This window comes from Eretmochelys imbricata, chromosome 1 (genome assembly GCF_965152235.1).
Source record: "Eretmochelys imbricata isolate rEreImb1 chromosome 1, rEreImb1.hap1, whole genome shotgun sequence".
Taxonomy (NCBI): domain Eukaryota; kingdom Metazoa; phylum Chordata; order Testudines; family Cheloniidae; genus Eretmochelys; species Eretmochelys imbricata.
In genome coordinates this window covers 138,094,767-138,116,762 of record NC_135572.1, presented here as the reverse complement: position 1 = coordinate 138,116,762, position 21,996 = coordinate 138,094,767, and the positions used below count along the sequence as shown (strand labels likewise).

The following is a 21,996-nucleotide window of genomic DNA, read 5'->3' as shown; positions in this document are numbered from 1 at the left end:
CCCCATGTTTATTTCTTCCCCCCCGCCCCCGCCGTCTGTTTCTCAGATGTTCTTGTCAACTACTGGAAATGGCCCACCTTGATTATCACTACAAAAGGTTCCCCTCCCCCCCCCCTTGCTGGTAATAGCTCACCTTACCTGATCACTCTTGTTACAGTGTGTATGGTAACACCCATTGTTTCATGTTCTCTATGTATACAAATCTCCCCACTATATTTTCCACTGAATGCATCCGATGAAGTGAGCTGTAGCTCACGAAAGCTTATGTTCAAATAAATTGGCTAGTCTCTAAGGCGCCACAAGTCCTCCTTTTCTTTTTGCGAATACAAACTAACATGGCTGCTACTCTGAAAAGAGTCTTTAAGGTGTCACCGGACTCCTTGGTTTTTTTTGTGGATACAGACTAACACGACTACCCCCTGATCCTGAATTTGAGACAGCTAGTTTTCATTCAGCCAAGCACTATGCTATCTGTGACCCAATGGTGTCTTCTGCTGGTAGGATACAGATATCTGCAGGTCAGAGGCATATTGGCATTGCAGCCTGTGTCATAGAATCATAGAATATCTGGGTTGGAAGGGACCTCAGGAGGTCATCTCGATCAAAGATTTGCACATAAATATTTGAATAAGAACAGGACTGAGCCCTGAGGGACTCCACAGGTCAGCACTCTGGGCAAGGAGCAGTAGTGATCCTTGCCATGGGTGGTGCTGGTGGTGGCAGTAGCGGTGTGGACTGGTTGGTAGCAGCTGACTCCAGGGGGAGTGCTGTGGGACATCAGAAACACACATTAGTTTGGTATCCCTTGGAATTTTATCATGAGTCTTGCCATTCATGATGGAATTCTTAGAGCCCCACCTCCCGGAGTCAGGTGAGTGCGTGAGAATCCCAGCTGTCTAGACGAGTAAGTTTCTAGCCCTCCCCGCTGCAGAGAAAAGCTTGAAGAGGCACCCAGCGGCCGGCTCAGAAACCCGGGGGAGATCACAGGACCCCCCCCCCCCCCGCAAACACACACCCACCCACCCCTGCGAGCGCAGGCCACGGGGGTGAGTGCTCCCGCGTTCGCACGAGGAACCCCAGCGCTAGTGCGAGGAAGGGGTTAAAGGGAAGTCCGGGCACTGAGCGCTTCAGAACGCCAGGGACGCCACGTTCCGCCCCCTTCCCCTCTCAGCGTTCCGAGGCTGAACGGAACCGAGGCTTCCGATTGGCTGCTCTTGCCCCGCGTGACTTGAAGCTGCCCGCTCCGTTGGTTGGCTGCTCGGGCGCTGAGGCGGGGCGCCCCGGGAAGCAGCGGGGGCGGGGCTGTTGCCTAGGCGACAGGAGGGACGGCGAATGGCTGCCGCTCCCTCCTGCCCGGAAATGGGTGGGCCCGGCCGGCGGCAGGTACGCGAGTGTCTCTGTCCCCCTCCCTCCTTTGGGCTGGGGCTGTCCGAGGGCTCCCCCCCTCCCGCCCCGTCTGTTCCCCCTCCCCCACCCCAGCTCAGGCCTGTCAGGCGGCCTCGGCCCCGCTCGGCGGCGGCGGCGGCTGCTGAGAACCCCCCGCCCGCTCCGGGCCACGATCCCTGCCCTTGTGTGGCGGCCCCGACCCCTGGCCGCGCGCTGCAGCCCCGCGCAGGCGGGCTTGTCTCTCCCCGGGGCAGCGTCTTACGCGTCGCGCCAAGCGCAGCCCGGTTCCGGTCCCCCCCTCCCGTTCCCATAGACAGACATCGCAGCGGCCGGCTGCTGCTTGTGCAGCGGTGTGTTCCCGTCCTGCAGAGCCCCCTGAACGGGGTGAATTTTCTTACAGTGCGGTAGAGGCTCAAGGTCATTGACGTTAGCGATTGATGGGCTCCAAAGTTGCAGATAAGGGCGGGGGGGGGGCTCGATGCCACATGTTTTTTGCGAGCACTGAAGGCACAAGCCTGGGCTGTTTTGCTGTGAGGAAAGTACAAGGTGGGTGAGGTAGTGTCTCTTGTTGGACCAGGTTGTGCTGGTGGGAGAGACCAGCTTTTCAGCTGCAGGGAGCGGAGCGCTTCTTCAGGCCTGGGAAAGGCACTGGGGGCCTGACAGCTAAATACAGGGCCCAACGGATAGTTTAGCATGGCTAGCATATTTTAAGGGACCATTCCCCATGAAGTGGCCTGTTAAGGGCCCTGTAGTTATAGGACAAAAAGGAGGGGGTAATGGGTTACCGATTGTTGTAATAAACCATAAATCCAGTGTCCCCCGTTCAGCCCCTGATTTTTTAGTGTCTAGCGAAGTTATGAATTTAAGTTCCCAGGCTCATCTTTTGAGGGTGTTGTCCCAGCTTCCTTTGAGGGTGAGGGCTGATGAGTCAGATGTAGAGTGATTACTTTGTGAAAGGTGTTCACCAACAGGTAATACAGTGTTTTGGTCTTTCATCATTTTCCTGTGTGAGTTCAATTCAGAGCATAGTGATTGGTTTCACCCGTATAGGTGCTATTGGGGCATTTAGTGCACTGGATGAGGTACACCACATGTGATAGGCATGTGTAGGACCCATGGATTTTGAAAGGTGTGTTGTGGGGGCATTGATCATTGTAGCAGTAGAGATAAGTCTTCAGGTTTTGCACCTGTTACAGTAGCAGGGTTTGGTGCTGCTTTGAGTTGGTGTATCTGGTCTGTGGGGAGCTTTCTTCTGATGATTAACTTGGAGAGGTTTGGGGTTGTTTTGAAGGCCAGAAGAGGGGGGTTGGGAAATATTTCTTTCAGGGTGCGATGCCCATTGAGTATAGGTTGTAATTGTTTGCTGATACTCCATATGGGTTCCATTGTGGGGTGGTAGGTAACAACTAGGGGTGTGCAGTTGGAAAAGGGTTTATTTCTGTATTAAAGCAGGTTCTTTCGGGGGATTTGGGGAGCCCATTTAATGTTGCAATCTACTTCTCTGGTGGAATGTCTGTGTTTGGTGAAGACATTTTTGAGTACGTTAAGGTGTGTATCTCGGACTTTCTCTTCAGATCATAGTCTGTGGTATCAGCCACGTCTACACTACCCGCTGGATCGGCGGGTAGTGATCAATCTATTGGGGATCGATTTATCGTGCCTAGCGTAGACACGATAAATCAATCCCCGATTGCTCTGCTGTCGACTCCAGAACTCCACCACGGTGAGAGACAGAAGCGGAGTCAATGGAGGAGCGGCGGCCATCGATCCCGCGCTGCGAGGGTGCGAAGTAAGTGATTCTAAATCAAGCTAAGATATGTTGACTTCAGCTACGCTATTCTTGTAGCTGAAGTTGCGTATCTTAGATCAATTTCCCCCCCACCTCTCCCGCCCCCCCCAGTGTAGCCCAGGCCTAAGTGCCTGGTTGTAGATAACAGATTTCTTGTCGTGTTTGGGGTGGTTACTGGATCTGTGAAAGTAGATGTGGGGATCCGTAGGTTTCTTGTACCTGTTGTCTGTAGGGTTCCACTTTTGAAGCTGATTGTGGCGTCCAAGAAGTTGATGTTAGTGTGGGAGTGTTCCAGAGAGAGTTTAATGGACAGGTGGTGGTTGAAGTTGTGGTGGCAATCTATGAGGGAGTTTGTCATCTGTCCAGAAGATGAAAATATCATCGATGTAGTCAGTATATCATTGGTTTTGTGGTATAGCTCAAAAACTTGTGTCTCTCACCAACAGGAGTTGGTCCAATAAAATGTATTATCTCATCCATCTTGTCCCTCTAATATCCTGGGACTGACATGTCTACAACAACAACACTGCATGCATGTATTGAAAGTGCAGCATTTGTAAACCAAGACCTGGACCTTGTGTCTGGAAGATGTACTTTAGTAAAAAAACAATTTATTGGGCATGATGCAGGTATAGCTGTATTAAGTTTTGTGGTCTGTGAGATACAGTAGTCCAGACTAGATCAGTGGTTTTCAACCTTTTTTCATTTGTGGACCCCTAAAAATTTTTAAATGGAGGTGTAGACGCCTTTGGAAATCTTAGACTTAGTCCGTGGACCACAGTTTGAGAACCACTGGATTAGATGATCAAGTGGTCCTGTGTGGCCTTCAAAACTGTTTTAGATAGGAGTTGCCTCACTTTGTTTTACAGATGAAGTAAAATCTTATGATGTTGGTTAGATTTCTTTAAAAATTGTTATGCAAAAACAGAACCTATGGCTGTACAAAATATAGCCTTAGTCCTGCAAAGGAATCTGCGGGTGTAGACCACTGTATGGAGTCCCTGTGAAGTTAATGAGTAACATGAGCAAGGACTCCTTTACATGACTGGAGCCAATGATATGAATATGTGGGTCAGAAACTCAGAAAACTGACCAGAATTTTTATGGTCATCATAGTAATTATCCCTGCATTTTGAAAAAAAAGCATATGGTATTTTACAATAATTAAGTCCTGGCTTAAAGAGCTTAAAAACTGTTGATATACAGAAAAGATAACATATGCTTACAAGGGCGGGGAGAACTCTTCTTAATACAAAGTATAAAGAGTGAATGCCAAGACATGAGATGAAAAGACAAGTCTGAGTCTTTGGAGTTTTTACTTTAAGATGGTGTGATAATGATCCTCTTCTCTTAATAGGACTGTAACTATGTGTGTAAAATATATACTAGTATATAGTATATTGTACTATAGTCACTAGCATTATGTTAATGAAAGGCCAATATACATTTTTTAAGATGTATTATTGTTTAAAAGAATGTGGAACATGTTGTTACTGTAATAGTGGCTTTTATAAAATTAAGCACTTTTATTGGTCTTTTATTAACCATGTCTAAGGCACATTGGTAAGTGCTCTGTTGGTATGACATGGTAATTCAGTACTACAATATTGCATATAATTCTTGAGCTTTTATTCCTAAGCAGAGTTTTGTGGCAACTATGTAAGTGGCCCATCAGCCTGGTATCATCCCCAATTCCCTATCCAATGTCCTGTTTGGTCACAGAAAACTGCAGAAGAGATCAGGGGTTCTGTCTTCCTGCCACTCAGAGCCAAAGAACACCTCTAGCTTCTTGCTTGATGGTCCATGGGATGAGGAGACAGAATCACAAGAGGCTATGGAGCCTCACAAATTCATGAGGGAGGTAGTTACCAAAGGTAGGATGTGGCTGGGAAGGAGGGTGGGTTCTATCATAAGTGGATGGCATAGAGCTCCCCAAAAGCTAGCACCAGCCCTGCAGAAACTAAAATGCTTATATTGCTGTAGCATGAAGCTCTTTGTAGAAGTGATAGTCTTAAGCCTTGCTTCTTTGCGTATTTGTCAATAAATATTTTTTTTCACCATCTTAGGTAATGAGCAGGCCCAAATCTACAAACTGGCTGGCTACCAGAAGGACTGATTTCTGAACTTTTTCTAAGTATGGCTTGCAGAAGAATAGGAGGCCATGGACACACTCTCTCTCCAACTTCCTCCATTAACTGTGTAAAAGCCCTAGCAACTGGAATTCGAACACATAGTATATGCATGGTGTCTGATTTTTTTTATCCAAATATGGGAGGAGTGGAAAGTCACATCTACCAGCTGTCACATTGCCTGATTGAAAGAGGGCACAAAGTTATAATTGTCACCCATGCTTATGGAAACAGAAAAGGCATTCGTTACCTCGCCAATGGTCTGAAAGTTTATTATTTACCTTTAAAGGTCATGTACAATCAGTCTACAGCAACAACGCTCTTCCACAGTCTGCCTCTGCTCAGGTACATATTTGTGCGGGAGAGAGTCACCATAGTCCATTCCCATAGTTCATTTTCTTCCATGGCTCATGATGCACTTTTCCATGCCAAGACAATGGGACTACAGACAGTTTTTACAGACCATTCTCTCTTTGGATTTGCTGATGTCAGTTCGGTGCTTACGAACAAACTTCTCACTGTTTCACTGTGTGATACAAACCACATCATTTGTGTCTCTTACACTAGCAAGGAAAACACTGTACTAAGAGCAGCACTGAATCCTGAGATCGTATCTGTCATCCCTAATGCTGTTGATCCCACCGACTTCACTCCAGACCCAAGTAGGAGGGATGATAGTACGATAACAGTTGTTGTTGTCAGCAGGCTTGTTTACAGAAAAGGTAATGAGGTCCAAACTGTAAGTTGTTTTTCAAATAATTTTTTTTCTCATTTTTTTTAAATGGGTGGTAAGAAATGTTCAGTGTTTAAGCAAGTGAATACAGACACCATATCTGTGACCAATTGATAATGCGTTTAATCTGAAACAGTTGTTTCACTCATTTCCCTCTTTCCACTTCCATGTATTAAGTCTAAGGGCCTGATCCTAAGGGGCTTAACTCTTATTGACTTCATTGGAACAGAAGCTGGCCCTGAACAGCCAATCCTGTGAGTCACCAAGTGACAGGGTACTCAGCAGCTGTCATGGAGTCACAGGGTCTGTGTTATGCCCCCGCCTGTCTCCAGTCCCCTGGGAGTGACCTATGTAGTGTGCCCCAAAGACCCACACAGTTCCACAGGGGAGGTCCGTGGCCTTTAAGACCCCGAGACTGGGCTTTCAACATCTGTCTCCATGCCTTCCTGCAGCAAATCCAGCCAAGCCAGACTTCTGTGGGAGGCTGGTACTGGGGTGCAGGGGAATGTTCTTGTTAAAAGAAAAGTTAAACCTACGTCCACTGTTTTTTTTTTTTTTAAATTCTTTGGTCTTAGATTTTGAATATGTGTACACTTTGGTCAGATTTATTTAAGTTTTGGTCTTGTAAAGACTCTACAGTAAGGTCCCATTTCTACAGTCAGTGGAAATGAGCACCTTGCTGCACTCACACAGAACCCCATTAAAGTCAGTGGAGCTCCTGGCAGGCACAGTGCTGTCCCTGCACATAGTAAATGTGTGTTTATCCTGACAATGTCCCTTTTTAAATAGAAAAATAAATAATTGTATGAAACTACTTAGGTCCCACTCCTATAACAAATCCTGACCAGTTTAAAAAAAAAAAATTTCCACTTTTTCCTCTTTAATTGTAGCAATGGGCTGATATTTAAGCAGGTAAGCATTGTAATCTTAAAAACCTGAAAGTGAAGCTGTTTAATAAGTGAAAATTGACTCATTTGATTTTCATTGCCCCAGTAGGTAGAAATGGAAGAAGTAAACAAAGAATATAAACCAGTGATACTCAGACTGAGGCTCACGAGCTGTAAGTGGCTTTTTGATGTGTCTCTTGCAGTTCTTTGCAGCACATGATATTAAAACACTGTGTGACTTAATTATTAACTGATCAGGATGCTTCTGCTATGTTATTAACCAATTGCAGTTGATAAAAATAATGGTCAGTCATTTTGCTGTGAGAATAATATATATAAAACTAAATAATTTGCCTGTCATACTGTTTAAATATAAATATATATTATTATAGTAAAAGAAACAGTGAATTCACATTAGCTCTTTTGAGTAATGTTGATTGCTAATTTGGTTCCTGAACCACTGAGGTCTGAGCATCACTGACATAAACTGTGAAAATTTTCATTTTTTTCACTTTCCGTAAGCGTAGGTGGGGCTGGTAACAGAGGTAAAGAAATCTGTTTACTACATAATTTTTATTTGACAGTATGCCCTTAATTTCTGCTCTTCAACACTATTTTAATGTTTATCATAGGTCTTTGTTTTCAATTGCTTTTGTTTATTATAACTGTAGAAAAAAAGGAAGAAATGTCTTGATATTAAATCTAAAGGTTCTAAATTTTTAGTTCAGGTTTTACAAATGCTATATAAAATACAGGATATTGGAATATCAGTAATGTTGCTGAGTAACTCTTAATATTCGGATCACTCACTTTTTATCATTTAGACTAATATACATACAACATACTAAGTTAGGCTAATATACATACATATAACTAAAAATAGTTAAATGAAAATAAATGAAAAATATTGTCTTACTGACAGGTTTCAATATAGCAGCCCTGTTAGTCTGTATCTGCAAAAAGAAAAGGAGGACTTGTGGCACCTTAGAGACTAACAAATTTATCTGAGCATAAGCTTTCGTGAACTACAGCTCACTTCATCAGATGCATGGAATTCATAAATATTTTTACTGCTACCATGAATTTTTTCTGTTGGAAGGTGGGGGAAGGAACAATATGAGGCACTATTCTAGCCATTAAAACAATATGGCCATCACAAGCATTCAGTGTGATGTTAATGGCCTAGTTCCTTTCTTTCTTTTTAAAAAATAACAACAAAAGCAAACCTGTTGTGGGAGGGACTTGTGGAGATTTGCTCCATAAGGATTCCCTCCTGAAGTTCCTCCAATTGCCACCTTATCAGGATTCGTTCCCCTCCCTTGCAGAAAATTGCACAGGGCCGTTAGCTAAAACTGGGGCTCCTTGGGAAGCCAGGGCCGTTCATGTGGATTTCCTGTGCCTCTGCACTAGTTTGGCTTCACCCTCACCATGGCTTCATAGAGGTGTGACTGAGTCAGATTACAGGTGTAGGGCATATAATTTGGACTGAGATACTGTTTTAATGTAAATCACCTGTCTCTAAATTTAAGTACTGAGTCTTTTTTAAAATATCATATCCCTATGACCAATTTTAACTTAATGTTAATTAAAACATTAGAATAATAAAGTTTAGTTTCATTCTTTATTTCTGCTTTTGGGTTTCTTTTGCTAGTTGATTTGGGGTCCAGTACTTACTTTATAAACTAGTTCAGTTCGGTCATATCCTGGGCTGTCCAGAATCTCCACAACATTGCATGCTTAGGTCCTGCCTGTGATATGCCCTTCCCGTCTCCAGCCATCCACCTTATACCAGGACTTGCCAGGGGGTCCTCAGAGGAAAGCCTGCGGCTGTCCTTCTCAGTTTCTGCACCAAGGGAGTTCTCACCTGACCAGAACTGGGGCTTTTAGGGTCCCTTTACTGGTAAAAGAGGTTGGAACTGGAGTGACAGTCTCACCAATTGCCTTCATTGGGTCTACTCATGTGACTAGAGTTGCAGGATTGCGTCTTTGTCATTTGCTTTTTAGCTGTGTGAATATCTCAGTTGTGGCACTTGGAGTTTTGATTCCTTGTGCAGTAATTTTATGTAAAGTTGAAAATGGTTATATGCTTAAAATTAATGCCAGTTTAGTTTGAGGCCCTACATTTGCTTTAGATCTTTTTTTTTTTAAATCTTCTTTGACAAGGAATGTCTTTTTTTTTTAGTGCGAAGCAAAGAGGCTGTGTAATTTAAACACTTCTTACACTCTTGCATTCTGCTAGTTCATCAGTTTTGATATTTTAATAGCCAGTGATGCAACCATCTTTCAGAGACCTCTGATTTTGACACATGTGAATAGTGTTATAGGAATGGATGGAATCAGAAAGATAAACACAATCATAACTGCTCTACATGTTGTATTTTTAGGTATAGATTTGCTTAGTGGTATAATTCCTGAACTTTGTCAGAAATATCCAGATTTACATTTCTTAGTTGGAGGAGAAGGACCAAAGCGAATCGTTTTGGAAGAGGTACGGGAAAGATACCAACTACATGACAGGTTTGTTCTGTGTGTTTGTGGTTACAATGTAAATATAAAAAGGAATATGGTGAAACAATGAGGGGGTGGCAGGAAGTGGGTTGAGACAGATAAAACAAGGGAATAAGCAGGCTTTTGCAAACTTACGCCCTGATTCTGCAAGTTGGTTTGTGCAGGCAGATCTGTGCCAAGCCCCAGTGAGTTCAGTGGGACTCTGCACAGGCATAAAGATCTGTCCACACAAATCCAGTTGCATGATCAGCATGTTAGAGTCCTAGCCATGACAAGCAATATCATACAGTGCAGTAAGTTGTCAGTGATTAGGCAGCTGGTTTGCTGTGACTGCTGCTTATCAAGCTGACCAGTACTGTTTTATTGTGCTTCCCCCATCTGTGTATCCACCTATTCTCTCATTTTATACTTTGATTGTAGGCTCTATGGAGCAGTGACTATCTGCTTGGCATTGTACACACAAACACAGTGGGTACCTGATTGGCGCTATTGTAATAAAATGATAAATTAATAGAAGTAGGATCTGTTTCCATAGCAAATATTGGTGTGAGTTGGCCCTTTTTTTTGGGGGGGGGGGGGGCGCGAGCGGAGCTTGTTTTTCTATTAGACAACAGTATGGGTTTCTGGTTCATTGTTTCTGCATATAATACCAAGCAATAGTGCAAAAATCCCTGAAATTGTTTTTCTATCTGTGTCCTTTTATAAAACAAACAGAAATGAAATCCTCACTGAATTAAGATACTGTTTTCTACTTAATTATTTACACTGCACTCACAGCTGATGTTTTGGTATATTCAAATTTACACACTCGAAAAACTAAAAGTATCTTTTCGTTTTCCAGCCAAAAATTTAGTGTGTTTAAAAAAAAGCCTCTCTCTCTATATGAAAACTACACTAGAGGGTTGCACAGTTCATTGTTTCTGGGTGTGCAGTGAGCTGAACCCACAAAGGCTCCTTTCATTCCTCCAACCCTCTACCCACAGCTCCCTGTGTGCCACCATCCATCCACCTCTTTCAGGGCCTCCCTTCAACTTTTTCTCTCCCCTCCCCACCATGCCCTTCCTCATGGCAGGGGACTCCTTACAACCTGGCACAGCTTCCGTCATGGCTGGGACTCTGTGCACCCTCTGTCCTGCCTGGGTCCACCATTCCCATGCCAGGGGTTCTGTGATTGCCCTCCCTCCCCCCTTTATTATTCCTTTTCTCTCTGAGGGAGAAATAATTCAGGGTGTCAACATGTCTCCCTTCTGGTTTTCCTACCCCCGCCCCCTCAAATCTAAAGGGTTCCTCCCATTGATGCCTAGAACATTCCCTGAAATTTTGGAATTAATTAGATGTTGTGTTCAAAAGTTACTGTTTGGCCAACGGATATGAAAAAGCGATAAGTATTTTGTTTCTCTTTTTAAATCTACTGTACATGTGCAGGACATGCTTTCCTAAGTACTCTTACTAGAGATGTGTATATCCCTGTTATGTATGACAGACTTCAAATATCTGTCTGATAATTACCCAGAAGAAGCCATTTTGATTTCTTTAGTGTGATTTTATAACTTTCAGAGAAATATTTTCAAAATGTTTCCTGTTTCGCATTTAATGTGGGACACAATTTTTATAGTCTCATAGATTTTTCTTTTATAAAGCCTAGAAAGGTCTATTGTGACTCATGTATTCTGGCCTTCTGCGTAACACAGGCCATTGAACTTTCCCTGAATTAATTCCTGCGTCAGGTCCGGTAGCTGTGTAGAGCATATCTTTTAGGAAGAAAAATCCTCCCTCCTCTCTTGTCCACATGATCTTTCCTGAATACATTATAACTAGGGATTTTAACATTTCAGTTATGTAGCTCTTCCTACCAGGTTTCAATAATACCAACTAGGTCAACTTTATGCTCATAAATGATAACTTCCAATTCCTCTTGCTTATTACCTAAGTTCCTAGCATTCATGTATAGGTAATGATTGTATTTCTTCTCCGCATTTACTTTGATCAGTTTTAATCTTGACATCTTGATTTTGTGTTAAATGAGTTGTCATTTGTTCTCCCTTTTCACCCTGCCTTTTTGTTATTAGTTTAACACCTTCCTGACTAGTCTAGCCAGCCAGTCCCCTAGAAGATGGCGACCATCCAAATTGCATGGCCCCCTCTCCCCATAGAAGGTGATCCAGCTTCCACAAAACCAAAAACCTGTACTTTATGCTGCTTACCTAGCCAGTGGTTTGCTTCCAGAATCTTTCGTTTGCTATCTTCCTTCACTCAGAGGACTTCCTTCCTCACCTTCGACACCTTTCTAAGTTCTCTAAAGTCATTTACAATCTGAGTTGTCACATGAAGCAGTATAATTAGCATAGATATGCACCATCGCTAGTGGAGTCTTGCCTATCAACTGCAGAAACCTATCTAATCTTGCAAAAAGAAAAGGAGGACTTGTGGCACCTTAGAGACTAACCAATTTATTTGAGCATGAGCTTTCGTGAGCTACAGCTCACTTCATCAGATGCATACCGTGGAAACTGCAGCAGACTTTATATATACACAGAGAATATGAAACAATACCTCCTCCCACCCCACTGTCCTGCTGGTAATAGCTTATCTAAAGTAATCTTCAGGTTAGGCCATTTCCAGCACAAATCCAGGTTTTCTGTTTCCATTTCCATTTCCATTGTGCTGGAAATGGCCTAACCTGAAGATTACTTTAGATAAGCTATTACCAGCAGGACAGTGGGGTGGGAGGAGGTATTGTTTCATATTCTCTGTGTATATATAAAGTCTGCTGCAGTTTCCACGGTATGCATCTGATGAAGTGAGCTGTAGCTCACGAAAGCTCATGCTCAAATAAATTGGTTAGTCTCTAAGGTGCCACAAGTCCTCCTTTTCTTTTTGCGAATACAGACTAACACGGCTGTTACTCTGAAACCTATCTAATCTTGCTGTCACATCTTGTGTCTTGGCTCTGGGAAGACTGCACACCATCCTGATGTCTGCCTGTCTCTTGCGGAATGTTCTTTCCATTCTGTAGCACAGAATCCCTGACAAAGATCATCTGTCTTCTTTGCACATATGGAGATCTTTGTGAGCATGGGGGATTTTCTTATGGGTTGGGGTGAGCAGCCATTCTCAGGTATGTCCTGTATGCTCTCCATTCCATTTTGCTTGCTGGATCTTCAGACACACTTTTTACCATGTCCATGCGAAGAATCTGGTTATGATTGGCTATTTCTAGCTGTATGGAATTCCTTGTGGTCCTTGCTTGATTGATCGCAGTCTGTCCATCATCTTTTTCCTCCAGCTGTGTAGAATGCCACTTTGTTCTCTTGCCCTCTTGTGGTTACGAGCTGCCAATACTGTCTGGTTTCTGCTCTTTCTGGTTCCTTGGTCACCAAATCCTTCTTGAACCTGGGATGGTGATGCTTTCAGAGTCTGGTTGTCCAGGCATGCAGCCTCTCAGATATGCAGTGTCAATACCTATTCTTTCAAACCATGTATCTTATCTTCCAGCACAACCACTAACTTCCACCTCAGACAAAGTCTTTCTTGCTTCAGGCAGGAAAGAAAACATGGCACATCTGTTGCAGGTCACAGCCACTTTTCCATTGCTGGTCCATTTACCATTTTTACCGTTTCACTTTACCATTGCATGGTATTGAATGTAGAAACATACCTAGAAAGAAAGCCTCACTCTCTCCCTGCAGAACTTCCCTGTTTGCTGCACTTGTTTGAACATGGAATACTGGTAAATTTGGAATATTAACCAAATAACACAATCTTCGCTTCTTAACCTAGAAAACGTGGTAGAAATATTTTAAAGGCAATTGCCATAAAAACTCAGTTTTTCAAACAGTTTGGTTTTTCTTTTCAAGCTAAATACGGAGGCTTAATTTTTTAATCAAAGTTTAAAGAAATTGGAATAAGATAGTGTCCACACTGCTTTAATACAGTACTATGTATACGTTGTAAACTGTATGTTCCAAAATATTTGTGTAATGTTTTGTAGCATTATTACAGTATGTGAAACCATTGTTTATCTTTTTCTTTAACAATGTGCAGAGTGCGTCTTTTAGGGGCTTTGGAACACCAGGATGTTAGAAATGTCTTGGTCCAGGGACACATTTTTCTCAATACTTCTCTCACTGAAGCCTTTTGTATGGCAATTGTGGAAGCAGCCAGTTGTGGTTTACAGGTAAAAGAATCTTTGCCGTATAGAATGCATGCATGCATACATATTTTTACAATGCTTATTTTCATAATATATGCTTATTACAGTGCATTTCACTGGAGGATCTATAAGCAGTCTATCAAGGTGGGCAAATATTAATCCACATTTATACTTCCTCTGGAAACTGAGACAGAGAGGTTAACTGATTTGGTTCTCTCCCAGAGGAAGTTCATACAGAGTTGGGAATAGCATACAGGTCTCCTAATTCCCTGTTCTCTGAACTAACCAAGCTGCCTCTTCAAAATGCTGTTCTGTATGTATTTTTGAAAGTGTTTTGACCAGTTAACTCTCTGTCCATGGACAACTATATCTGCTAGACCTTTTGCCTCTACCTTCCATCAGCAATAGGTATTTGAAGAAAAATGTTTGGTGAATATGACTGACCTTTGGTTAATTCACATAGCTTTGAGTGAGCCATTGTTCTTATCACTGTTCTTTGGCTGACTCAAGAACTGATATCCATTTCTTAAGTCAGCTGAGGAAGTATTTACTCTATGTAGAGATTTCACATAAGGAGGAAAGAGGAAAAGAGATCAAAGACTGGGACATTCTTGGTGGAATCCCTTCCTGGCTTCTATACTTTTGTGAGTTTTATGAATCCATGTTACTGCTGTAAGGGTCAAAATAGCAACTGAGCAGAGTCAATACTGTCAGAGATTCCATTCCCAGTAATTTTTTAAATATAGAGGCTGTCTTGGGCATAGAGAAATTTAAATGATGGGTACTGGAACCCTTTCCAGAGACCCATGATAGTAGATTCTGCCTGCTAGCCTCACCCCTCTCTCCAGTCACTAGTCCCAGTACCCATTCCCTTTTCCACTTGCTGCTTGGCATGAGTTCTAAACTTTTTTATTATTGCTTAATAATAATAGACCTGACAAGAGTCTGTGTTCTACTTACTTCCTTTAAAAAAAAAAATTTGTTTTTGATTTTAGATTAAAATTAGTATTCCAAAACTTTCAAATATGTTATGTTCTTGTAAATGTTAGTCACGCAGAAGCTCGAAACTGTGTGGGAGATAAAACACTCCCCACCTCCACCCCAAATTAGCCTACTGGCCTTTTTCCCTTGGGGATGGTCGGGGTGAGGGGGCCACGAAAGAGGCAGTGGGTAGGAAATCCAAGCCTGATTATACATAATCATTTGAGTATTGTGACAAGCACCTTTAGGAAACATAATTCCCTTCTTTGAAAAATTCTGTTGTACATAGTCCTTTCTGCTTCTGTATGTGAGGTCCCTTTGATATCCAAATATTGATTCTGAACATCCCACAGCTAAGCTACTGCACTAAAACCACTTCTAGGGCCCAGACCTACAGTTGTCATGCAGATGAAACTCTTTTTGCAGTCATTTGATGTGCCTGGAAGGCACCTGCAAGGTTGGATCCTTTGTTTTGATCTAAAGTACTCCTGTTGAGCAATTTTGCCTTATTACCAGTATAACTGTATTTTAGTGAGTTGTGTTATACAGCATGCATACTGCTGAATTGTTTTGTTGCCTCCAAAGGTTGTGAGTACAAGAGTTGGTGGAATCCCTGAGGTGCTACCAGAAAATCTTATCATCTTATGTGAGCCCTCAGTGAAATCTCTGTGTGATGGTCTGGAAAAAGCTGTTGCCCAGATCAGGTCAGGAACACTACCAACCCCAGAAACTATCCATAACAAAGTAAAGACATTCTATACATGGAGAAACGTCGCAGAGAGAACTGCAAAAGTAGGTAGACCTCTGTCTTAAAGTGTGATTTTTTTACTCTGAAAAGTGACTCTCCACAGGTAACGTTGTGAGAGTCTGTGTGTTATTTCAGTGATATCCATATCAAATGTGCATGGTTTAACAAGTAAAATGTGAATATTTTCTCCAATTACTAGCCCTGTAAATTCAAAGTACCTCTAGAAAACCAAACTGGATTCTTTCCTTGTCATGCACCGTTACCATCAATAAAGATCCAGAAGTGCCGATAATGTCCTCAGTTACATCTGTGCAACCCCATTGTTTTCAGTTGGTTTGTGCACATGTAACTGCTTGACCTTAGAATTGGAAAAGGTACTGAACAAGTCTGATGCACAAGAAGGAATAGAATCTGTCTGTCTCTGTTGGCTCTGCCAGACTAACAGAAGTAAAACTTCGTGACTAAAATAAGATCTTAACTTCTTCAGATACAATTGAACACACACAAGTTAAGGATATGTTGAGTAAGAAGTTGCCATGTTTTCACAGCCACTTAGAACTGTACTTTACATGTTAGTACTTTTTTTACATTAGTGACAAACTTTACCTGTTACAGATGACAGTTATAACTTGTTGCAGCGAACACCTCCAGCTGACACTTCTAGAAAAATTGATTTTGGCCTCTAAGGGTTTAGCAAGAAATAAAATAACATGCAACTTTTTGTCAGCTTGGTTTTATCAGTGTCCTATAGAATAAGGATATTTCAAAAAACAAACACAACGATAAGATTGTGAATTGTATTTCTCTATCTATTTCTTTTTAACTTTATTATTTTGACTGTTTTAACTTGCGCTTTAAGAATACCTTGTCGTGCGGAAACGTTCTTATTGCACGTTGCTCCAGTATTGCTGTTGATGTCAGCATTACTCTTCACGTGTGTTATGTTGGTTCACTGTTGTTGCATAAGGAACACTCAGGTTGCAGCTCCTGTAAGAATGTAGTCATTTAATCAACAATGAATAATGGAATAGGAGAGTAAATGGGTTGTATGTAACCTTAAAAAAAAAAAATTACAGAGGTTAGTTTGGTTTAGTTTTTAGGGACGAGCTAAAAGAGACTCGATCCTAAACAAACTAGGAAAATGTTGGGATGAGTAGAAGAGTCCCATTTTTCAACCATGAAACAATACTGGTTATTTGCAGAACTAACTTCACTTTATCTCTGAAATAACTGGCACATGATAGTTGCATCAGGTTTTCAAAGATATGGCTTTTGGGCTATTTGAAAACTTCCATTATCTGTATGGTGTAAGTATTTATAGTGCTGCCCTTTTAGTATAGCACCATTCTTTAAACAGCGTTTTGAATAATAGTACTCATTACAAAGAAAGTTAAGTCACTTATATATTTTCAAGCCTATTCTATTATTGTATTAGTAACTCTTACAAAGTTATTTTTTATCTAGAAAGCTGTAGAGTGCCCCCCATTCCTACTAGCTCACTAGCTGCAGGTACAAGGAATAGAATTTAGACAGCTCTACCTGATTTGCATGGATGAACAAAGAGTCTTTCTGCTGCAAATCAGGTAGTTAAATCACTATGGTTTGTTCCTGTGGTGAGAGTGTGTGTGTATAGGCTTCTAATTTTACATCTACACACACACGCACACCCCCTTTACCTTTAATGTAAGTATAGCAAAAGAGCTTCAGACTTCCTCTCATAAAGAAAAATAGAATTTCTGATAAAACAGACTCGCAGTGTTCAGCATTCCCACATATTTTTGTGGACAGGGAAAGTAATAATCTTTTCATTATTTATCATCATGTTGAAGGGTGAGTGAATAGAGTTTGAGTCTGGATTGGTAGACTTTCAGGGAAAGTTAGTTTTTTCTAACTGGAAATCCTTGTTAAATAGCGAAGTGTCTGATCCTTTTTGAATTCCACTAAGCTCTTGCCCTTAGTGATCTCTTGTGGTGATGAGTTCTGCAAGCTAGTTTAGTTAAGTTGGAAAAAGTATTTCCTTTTCATCAGTTTTAAAATTGCTGCCTTTCTGTTTGACTATCCCCTTGTTTTTGTATTAAGAGAGATCATGCATTACTATTTAGCCTTTCTCTCCTCTGTGCCATTTATTATCAAGTTACACACAATAATGTTCCAGTCTTTAAAATCTGTCTTCCCGTGGAAGTTTTTCTACCTCTTTGGTTATTCTCATTGATCTTTTTTTTTAAAAAAAAAAAAACTAGACAGTCTTTTATATGTCAGAAACTATTTTTTTATTGGACATTCCCATTAAAGTTCGGAAGAGGGTCATTATTATGTGCAGTATGTAGTAAAACACAGTTTTGCCTAATCTTCAGAGATAATACATCATAAAGGTGACTCTGCAAAATTTAACTCTTTCCTCATTCCCCTCCTTTCAGGTGTATGACAGAGTTGCAGATGAAGTGGTATTACCAATGGACAAGCGGCTTGACAGACTAATATCTCACTGTGGCTCAGTGACTGGGTGTATTTTTGCTCTTTTTGCTGTATTAAGCTTCCTTTTCCTGGTATTTCTGAGATGGATGACTCCAGATTCTATTATTGATGTTGCAGTAGATGCCACAGGTCCTAGTGGAGCATGGACTCAACAGTATTTTCCTAGTAAAAAAGGAAGCGAGAAAGAAGAGATTCCAGACTGTTAAAAATGTTTTAAGTGGGGAGGAAGGGCATTGCTCTCTGAAAGGTTTCAGTATTTGCTGATAGAATTAATTCCACAAAGAGACATTGTTTTTAAACTCTTAAAAGCTTTCCTAAATTGTTGGAAAGAAACTTGGTAAAATGTGCTACCTCAAGTTAGGATTGTGCCAATTAGTTTTGGGGAAAGACTTAAACATATGCAGTTTATGGACATAGTTCTTTTGCACTTACTTAAAGTAGGGAGGAAAGTGGTAATATGCACAGCTCAGGTGTAAAACTACCTTCAGAGAGACAAGAATACTAGATTTCATCTGCTACTAGTGTATTACACAGAGAATAAGCATGGATTTTTCATGGCACTCAGGGTGCCAAAACACAAAATTACCTAGCTTTAGATGGCTTTTGCCAACTCCAGATATTTGTATTGATTTATTGGAGACCTGTGAAGAATTGGCAAAATAAAAATACCTACCCAGTCCATCAAAAAGTGATATGTGAAATCACTTCTATAAAGACAAGCACATTACTATGTAGACTTTCAACATTTGATGTACTGCTAGCCAGCTCTTGTCCTACCAACTGTGTCGCCTAGACAGACACTTCTGACTGCACAAAACTCATTTTGAAAGGGTTCTTCAATGTTCCGCCTAAATGTGATCAGTATCTCTCTGATCTGTCAAAACTCCATTATAGAATTTTTTTTGATATTTTAGGAAATGCTAAATACTGCCTATTTCACTCTTACATGTAAACGTAACATTTTGTTTTGTTTGTTTTAAAGTACTCTTGGAATTGAGGGAATTATATTATTTTTAGAAACCAGCATAATGAAAAGGCACAAGCTTCCAAGAATAGCTCAGGCCTGCCAACTTCTCCAGTAGACCGTGCCAAAATATATGGTAACTTCTGTTTTTGTGAGAGATGTAGATAAACATCCACTAAGGGCTAGACAAAGACTACCAATGTTTTTCATTTATGACATCAGTTGTATTTGACTTCATCTTCAGAAGAGAAAATGTTAAACAGTTGTCATGCCACCTAGCCTGCACCAAAGATATTCTTAAATGAATCCAGCAAGTTAAATCTTTTTTTCTGGAAAAAGTTAATGGATTTGGTCAATAGATTTGCATACTCCCTGTGAAGTGAGAAATGTGGTCCCTTGCAGTTATTGGTTCTCTAGCCCTAATCTAAGTAGTCTACACCTATATCAATCAGAAAACAACTTTGAACACTATAAGAAGAGAAGAGATGATATTTCACATTCCTGTAAAGCAACTCTCACAAGGTGTTATCTGTTGTATGCACTGGATTAATGTCTTGCTCTTCCATTGTTTTAAACTGAAAGGGTTTAACCAACCTGTGCATAATGAAACGCCCAATGATGTAATTGTATTCTGGATGTGCAATATGCAAGGTTATGTTTTCAGAACTTTGCAGGATAACTTAAAACATGCAACCAGTCAATGTTTTGTACAAACATCTTGTAAAATTTAAGTTTATTTTGCTGTGTTGGGGTGCAAAGGTGATAACATTATTATTATTTTATTTTTATTTTATTGTTTTACTAAATCTGTTTAACAGTATTTTAATGAAGCACTGATGGGATTATGAGACATACTGTTTACAAAGTCTAAGATTTAGTTTCTTCTGTTAGAAAAAATGCTCAGCTCTAGATATTTAACATATAGTAAACATAGTATACATTTGAACATTTTTTTAAATGTTAAGAAAAAAGTAGTGATTAAATATAGTAGTACTATAGAGATTGATAAAGTGAGTAGAGTTGTAGGTAACACTTCACTGAGAATTTCATAATTTTTAAAATCTGGTGCATTATTTATTTTTTGTAAAAGAATTTCTAAAAAAATCACTGATACGATTTCAGCTTAATTTTACAATAAGTATTTTTGAAATGTTATGATGATTTCAGTTTTCTTTTGGAACTTTTTTGTTTTGATTGTTGAAAGCATAATGGAACTCATGTAAAGCGTACTGAACTCATAAATCATACAAAACTCAAATGTGGAGTATTCTTGTGCCAGAGTATTACACTCTTCTGACTAATACAGTAAGGCCTTCTTATAGTCTTGTATAATTTTACAGGTTACCTAAGTCTTCTGTACCTTGCAATAAAGCATCTTTAGTTATAACATGCATACCCAGACACTAGCAACATATATGGAAACTTACTGCACTGATGCTGCTGCTTACTATTCTAGCATTGTAAATAGAACTTTCTATGGTAAATGACATATAAAAGAAAAGGATTTTGGTGTGTTGCAAATGAAGTTTAATCTGACTGGCTTAACTACAAATGTACTGTATCTCAAACAGTGTAGTTTATAATATCCTTAGTTTGCTCTATAGTTCTATATCCATAGATCCCTCTGCTCATTTCCTCTTTTCAAACACTTGACACCTTGACCCCATCAACGTATCCATGAATAGTCCCACTGAACTCAGTAGGCTTACTTTCCTACGTAAAGTTACTCATATACTTAAATGTTTGTAGATCTGGGGCCTAAAATTGCAGTGTGCAAATAAGATGAGTAAAAGTGGGCAGGATGAAGTCATTGTCGAGCTATACCAAAAGAAGGACAAGAGACACTTGATATGGTTTTAATTAGGCTGCAACTTTATTATTAGATGTCTGTGACTACCCAGCAGATAAAAGTGTACAGTGAAGATAACCCAATATTCATTCAGTATCTACCCGGGGACTTCCTCTAGCTCCACTTTTGTTTTCTTCCATCCAGGACCCCCAGTCAACCCATTGATGGGACTTTACCATCTCTTCCTCCTGCTCAAATGAGGGTTAAGGTGAGCTATAAGAAATGGGGGTTGGCTCCCTGCCATACCAGTCATAGGAGCCCCATTCAGACACACACACACACACACACACACACACCGTTTCCACTCCTTTAACCAAAGCCTCCTTTTTAAGTCCTTTACCAAGTCATTTATCTGGTCACGGTACCTTCCCTATGGAGTACCTGCACTGGACAAGTATACAAGTTAGATGAGTAAAGTGGTCAGGTTAGTGTCACTCCTTTCACAGTCAGCGAGTGATTCAGAAGACAGCAGTGGGAAAAGGAGAGGAGGAAGAGAGCTATTGAATAGCATATTTGTGGGACTGACAGAGGCATGGAATACTTGAGGAACAAAGTACAGAAAGCCATGCAGAGTTCATGGGTAAATGCTAGTATAATAGTAAACAAATAATACTTTTTAAAAAAATATAGCTGAAGATACAATTGTGAAATGTGTTTTCCACTTTTACAAATAATGTCCATTAAGTGTTACCAAACAGTGAATCAAACCAACTGAAGAAATAATGTCTTAAATGGAGCAAAGTCTGAAACAGACCTTTTGAATTAAGGATTACAGAAGACATTTCCCTCATCTTGATGGAGTGGGTCATCTTGAAAACTTGAGTGGTTTGACCTACTTCCTTATTTCAGAGATGATGGAAATCTTAAACTGATTTGCATTCCATAGCATGTGAGACCTTGCCTCTTGTGCCTAGACACTCTGTACAGACACTGTGAACATACATAACAGCATGTTGATAATGTAAAATAACCTCCTGTTAAAATCAGAACAAGTATCAAGTGAAGTATGAAAGCCTCCTTATTGTATGATATTCAAATCCTTTTTTAAGGGTCTGGATAGATCTATAAAGGTATATCAAATTGTAATGTTTAATCATTTTTGTGGTCAAGGCTTTCTGTATAATTTTAATATAAATTTATTTTCCTTTTGGTATTTATTGATCTGTGTGGTTACTGTTTCACCTTTCATCCATGCCTGGACTTCTAAGGATTTAAGTTTGTCCCCCAAAAATACAGACTTATCAGCTTTACTAAATATCCCCCCTCCCTTAAATAGAACAGCAGAATTTCAAAGGGGGGAAAATGCTATATACTAACCATAGAACACATCAGGAATCATAACATTCAAAAACCAGTAGGAGAACTCTTCAGTCTCTCTGGTCACTCAGTAACAG

General features: G+C 40.5%; 1 protein-coding gene across 9 annotated transcripts; it reads left to right on the top strand.

Moving 5' to 3' along the window:
- Positions 1 to 1,322: 1,322 nt before the first annotated feature.
- Positions 1,323 to 19,636, top strand: PIGA (phosphatidylinositol glycan anchor biosynthesis class A). 9 transcript variants are annotated; one of them, XM_077816103.1, is made up of 7 exons: positions 2,125 to 3,175; positions 5,242 to 5,649; positions 5,872 to 6,026; positions 9,309 to 9,441; positions 13,477 to 13,609; positions 15,152 to 15,358; positions 17,732 to 19,636. In XM_077816103.1, exons 2-7 carry the CDS (start codon positions 5,312 to 5,314, stop codon positions 17,993 to 17,995), a joined length of 1,230 nt encoding a protein of 409 aa, XP_077672229.1. In that variant the 5' UTR covers positions 2,125 to 3,175; positions 5,242 to 5,311; the 3' UTR covers positions 17,996 to 19,636. The 9 variants fall into 9 exon arrangements, with proteins under 9 accessions (XP_077672201.1, XP_077672192.1, XP_077672220.1 ...); XM_077816075.1 differs by lacking the exon at positions 2,125 to 3,175 and adding an exon at positions 1,323 to 1,383 and having other exon boundaries at positions 5,242 to 6,026; XM_077816066.1 differs by lacking the exon at positions 2,125 to 3,175 and adding an exon at positions 1,553 to 1,803 and having other exon boundaries at positions 5,242 to 6,026.
- Positions 19,637 to 21,996: the final 2,360 nt, after the last annotated feature.

Bases quoted from the DNA above. Each gene is read 5' to 3' on its own strand.
- PIGA (XM_077816075.1), top strand. From the start codon at position 5,312: ATGGCTTGCAGAAGAATAGGAGGCCATGGACACACTCTCTCTCCAACT. The intron at 6,027-9,308 runs GTAATGAGGTCC...TTGTATTTTTAG, and splicing joins CAGGCTTGTTTACAGAAAAG to GTATAGATTTGCTTAGTGGT. The intron at 13,610-15,151 runs GTAAAAGAATCT...TTGCCTCCAAAG, and splicing joins CAGCCAGTTGTGGTTTACAG to GTTGTGAGTACAAGAGTTGG.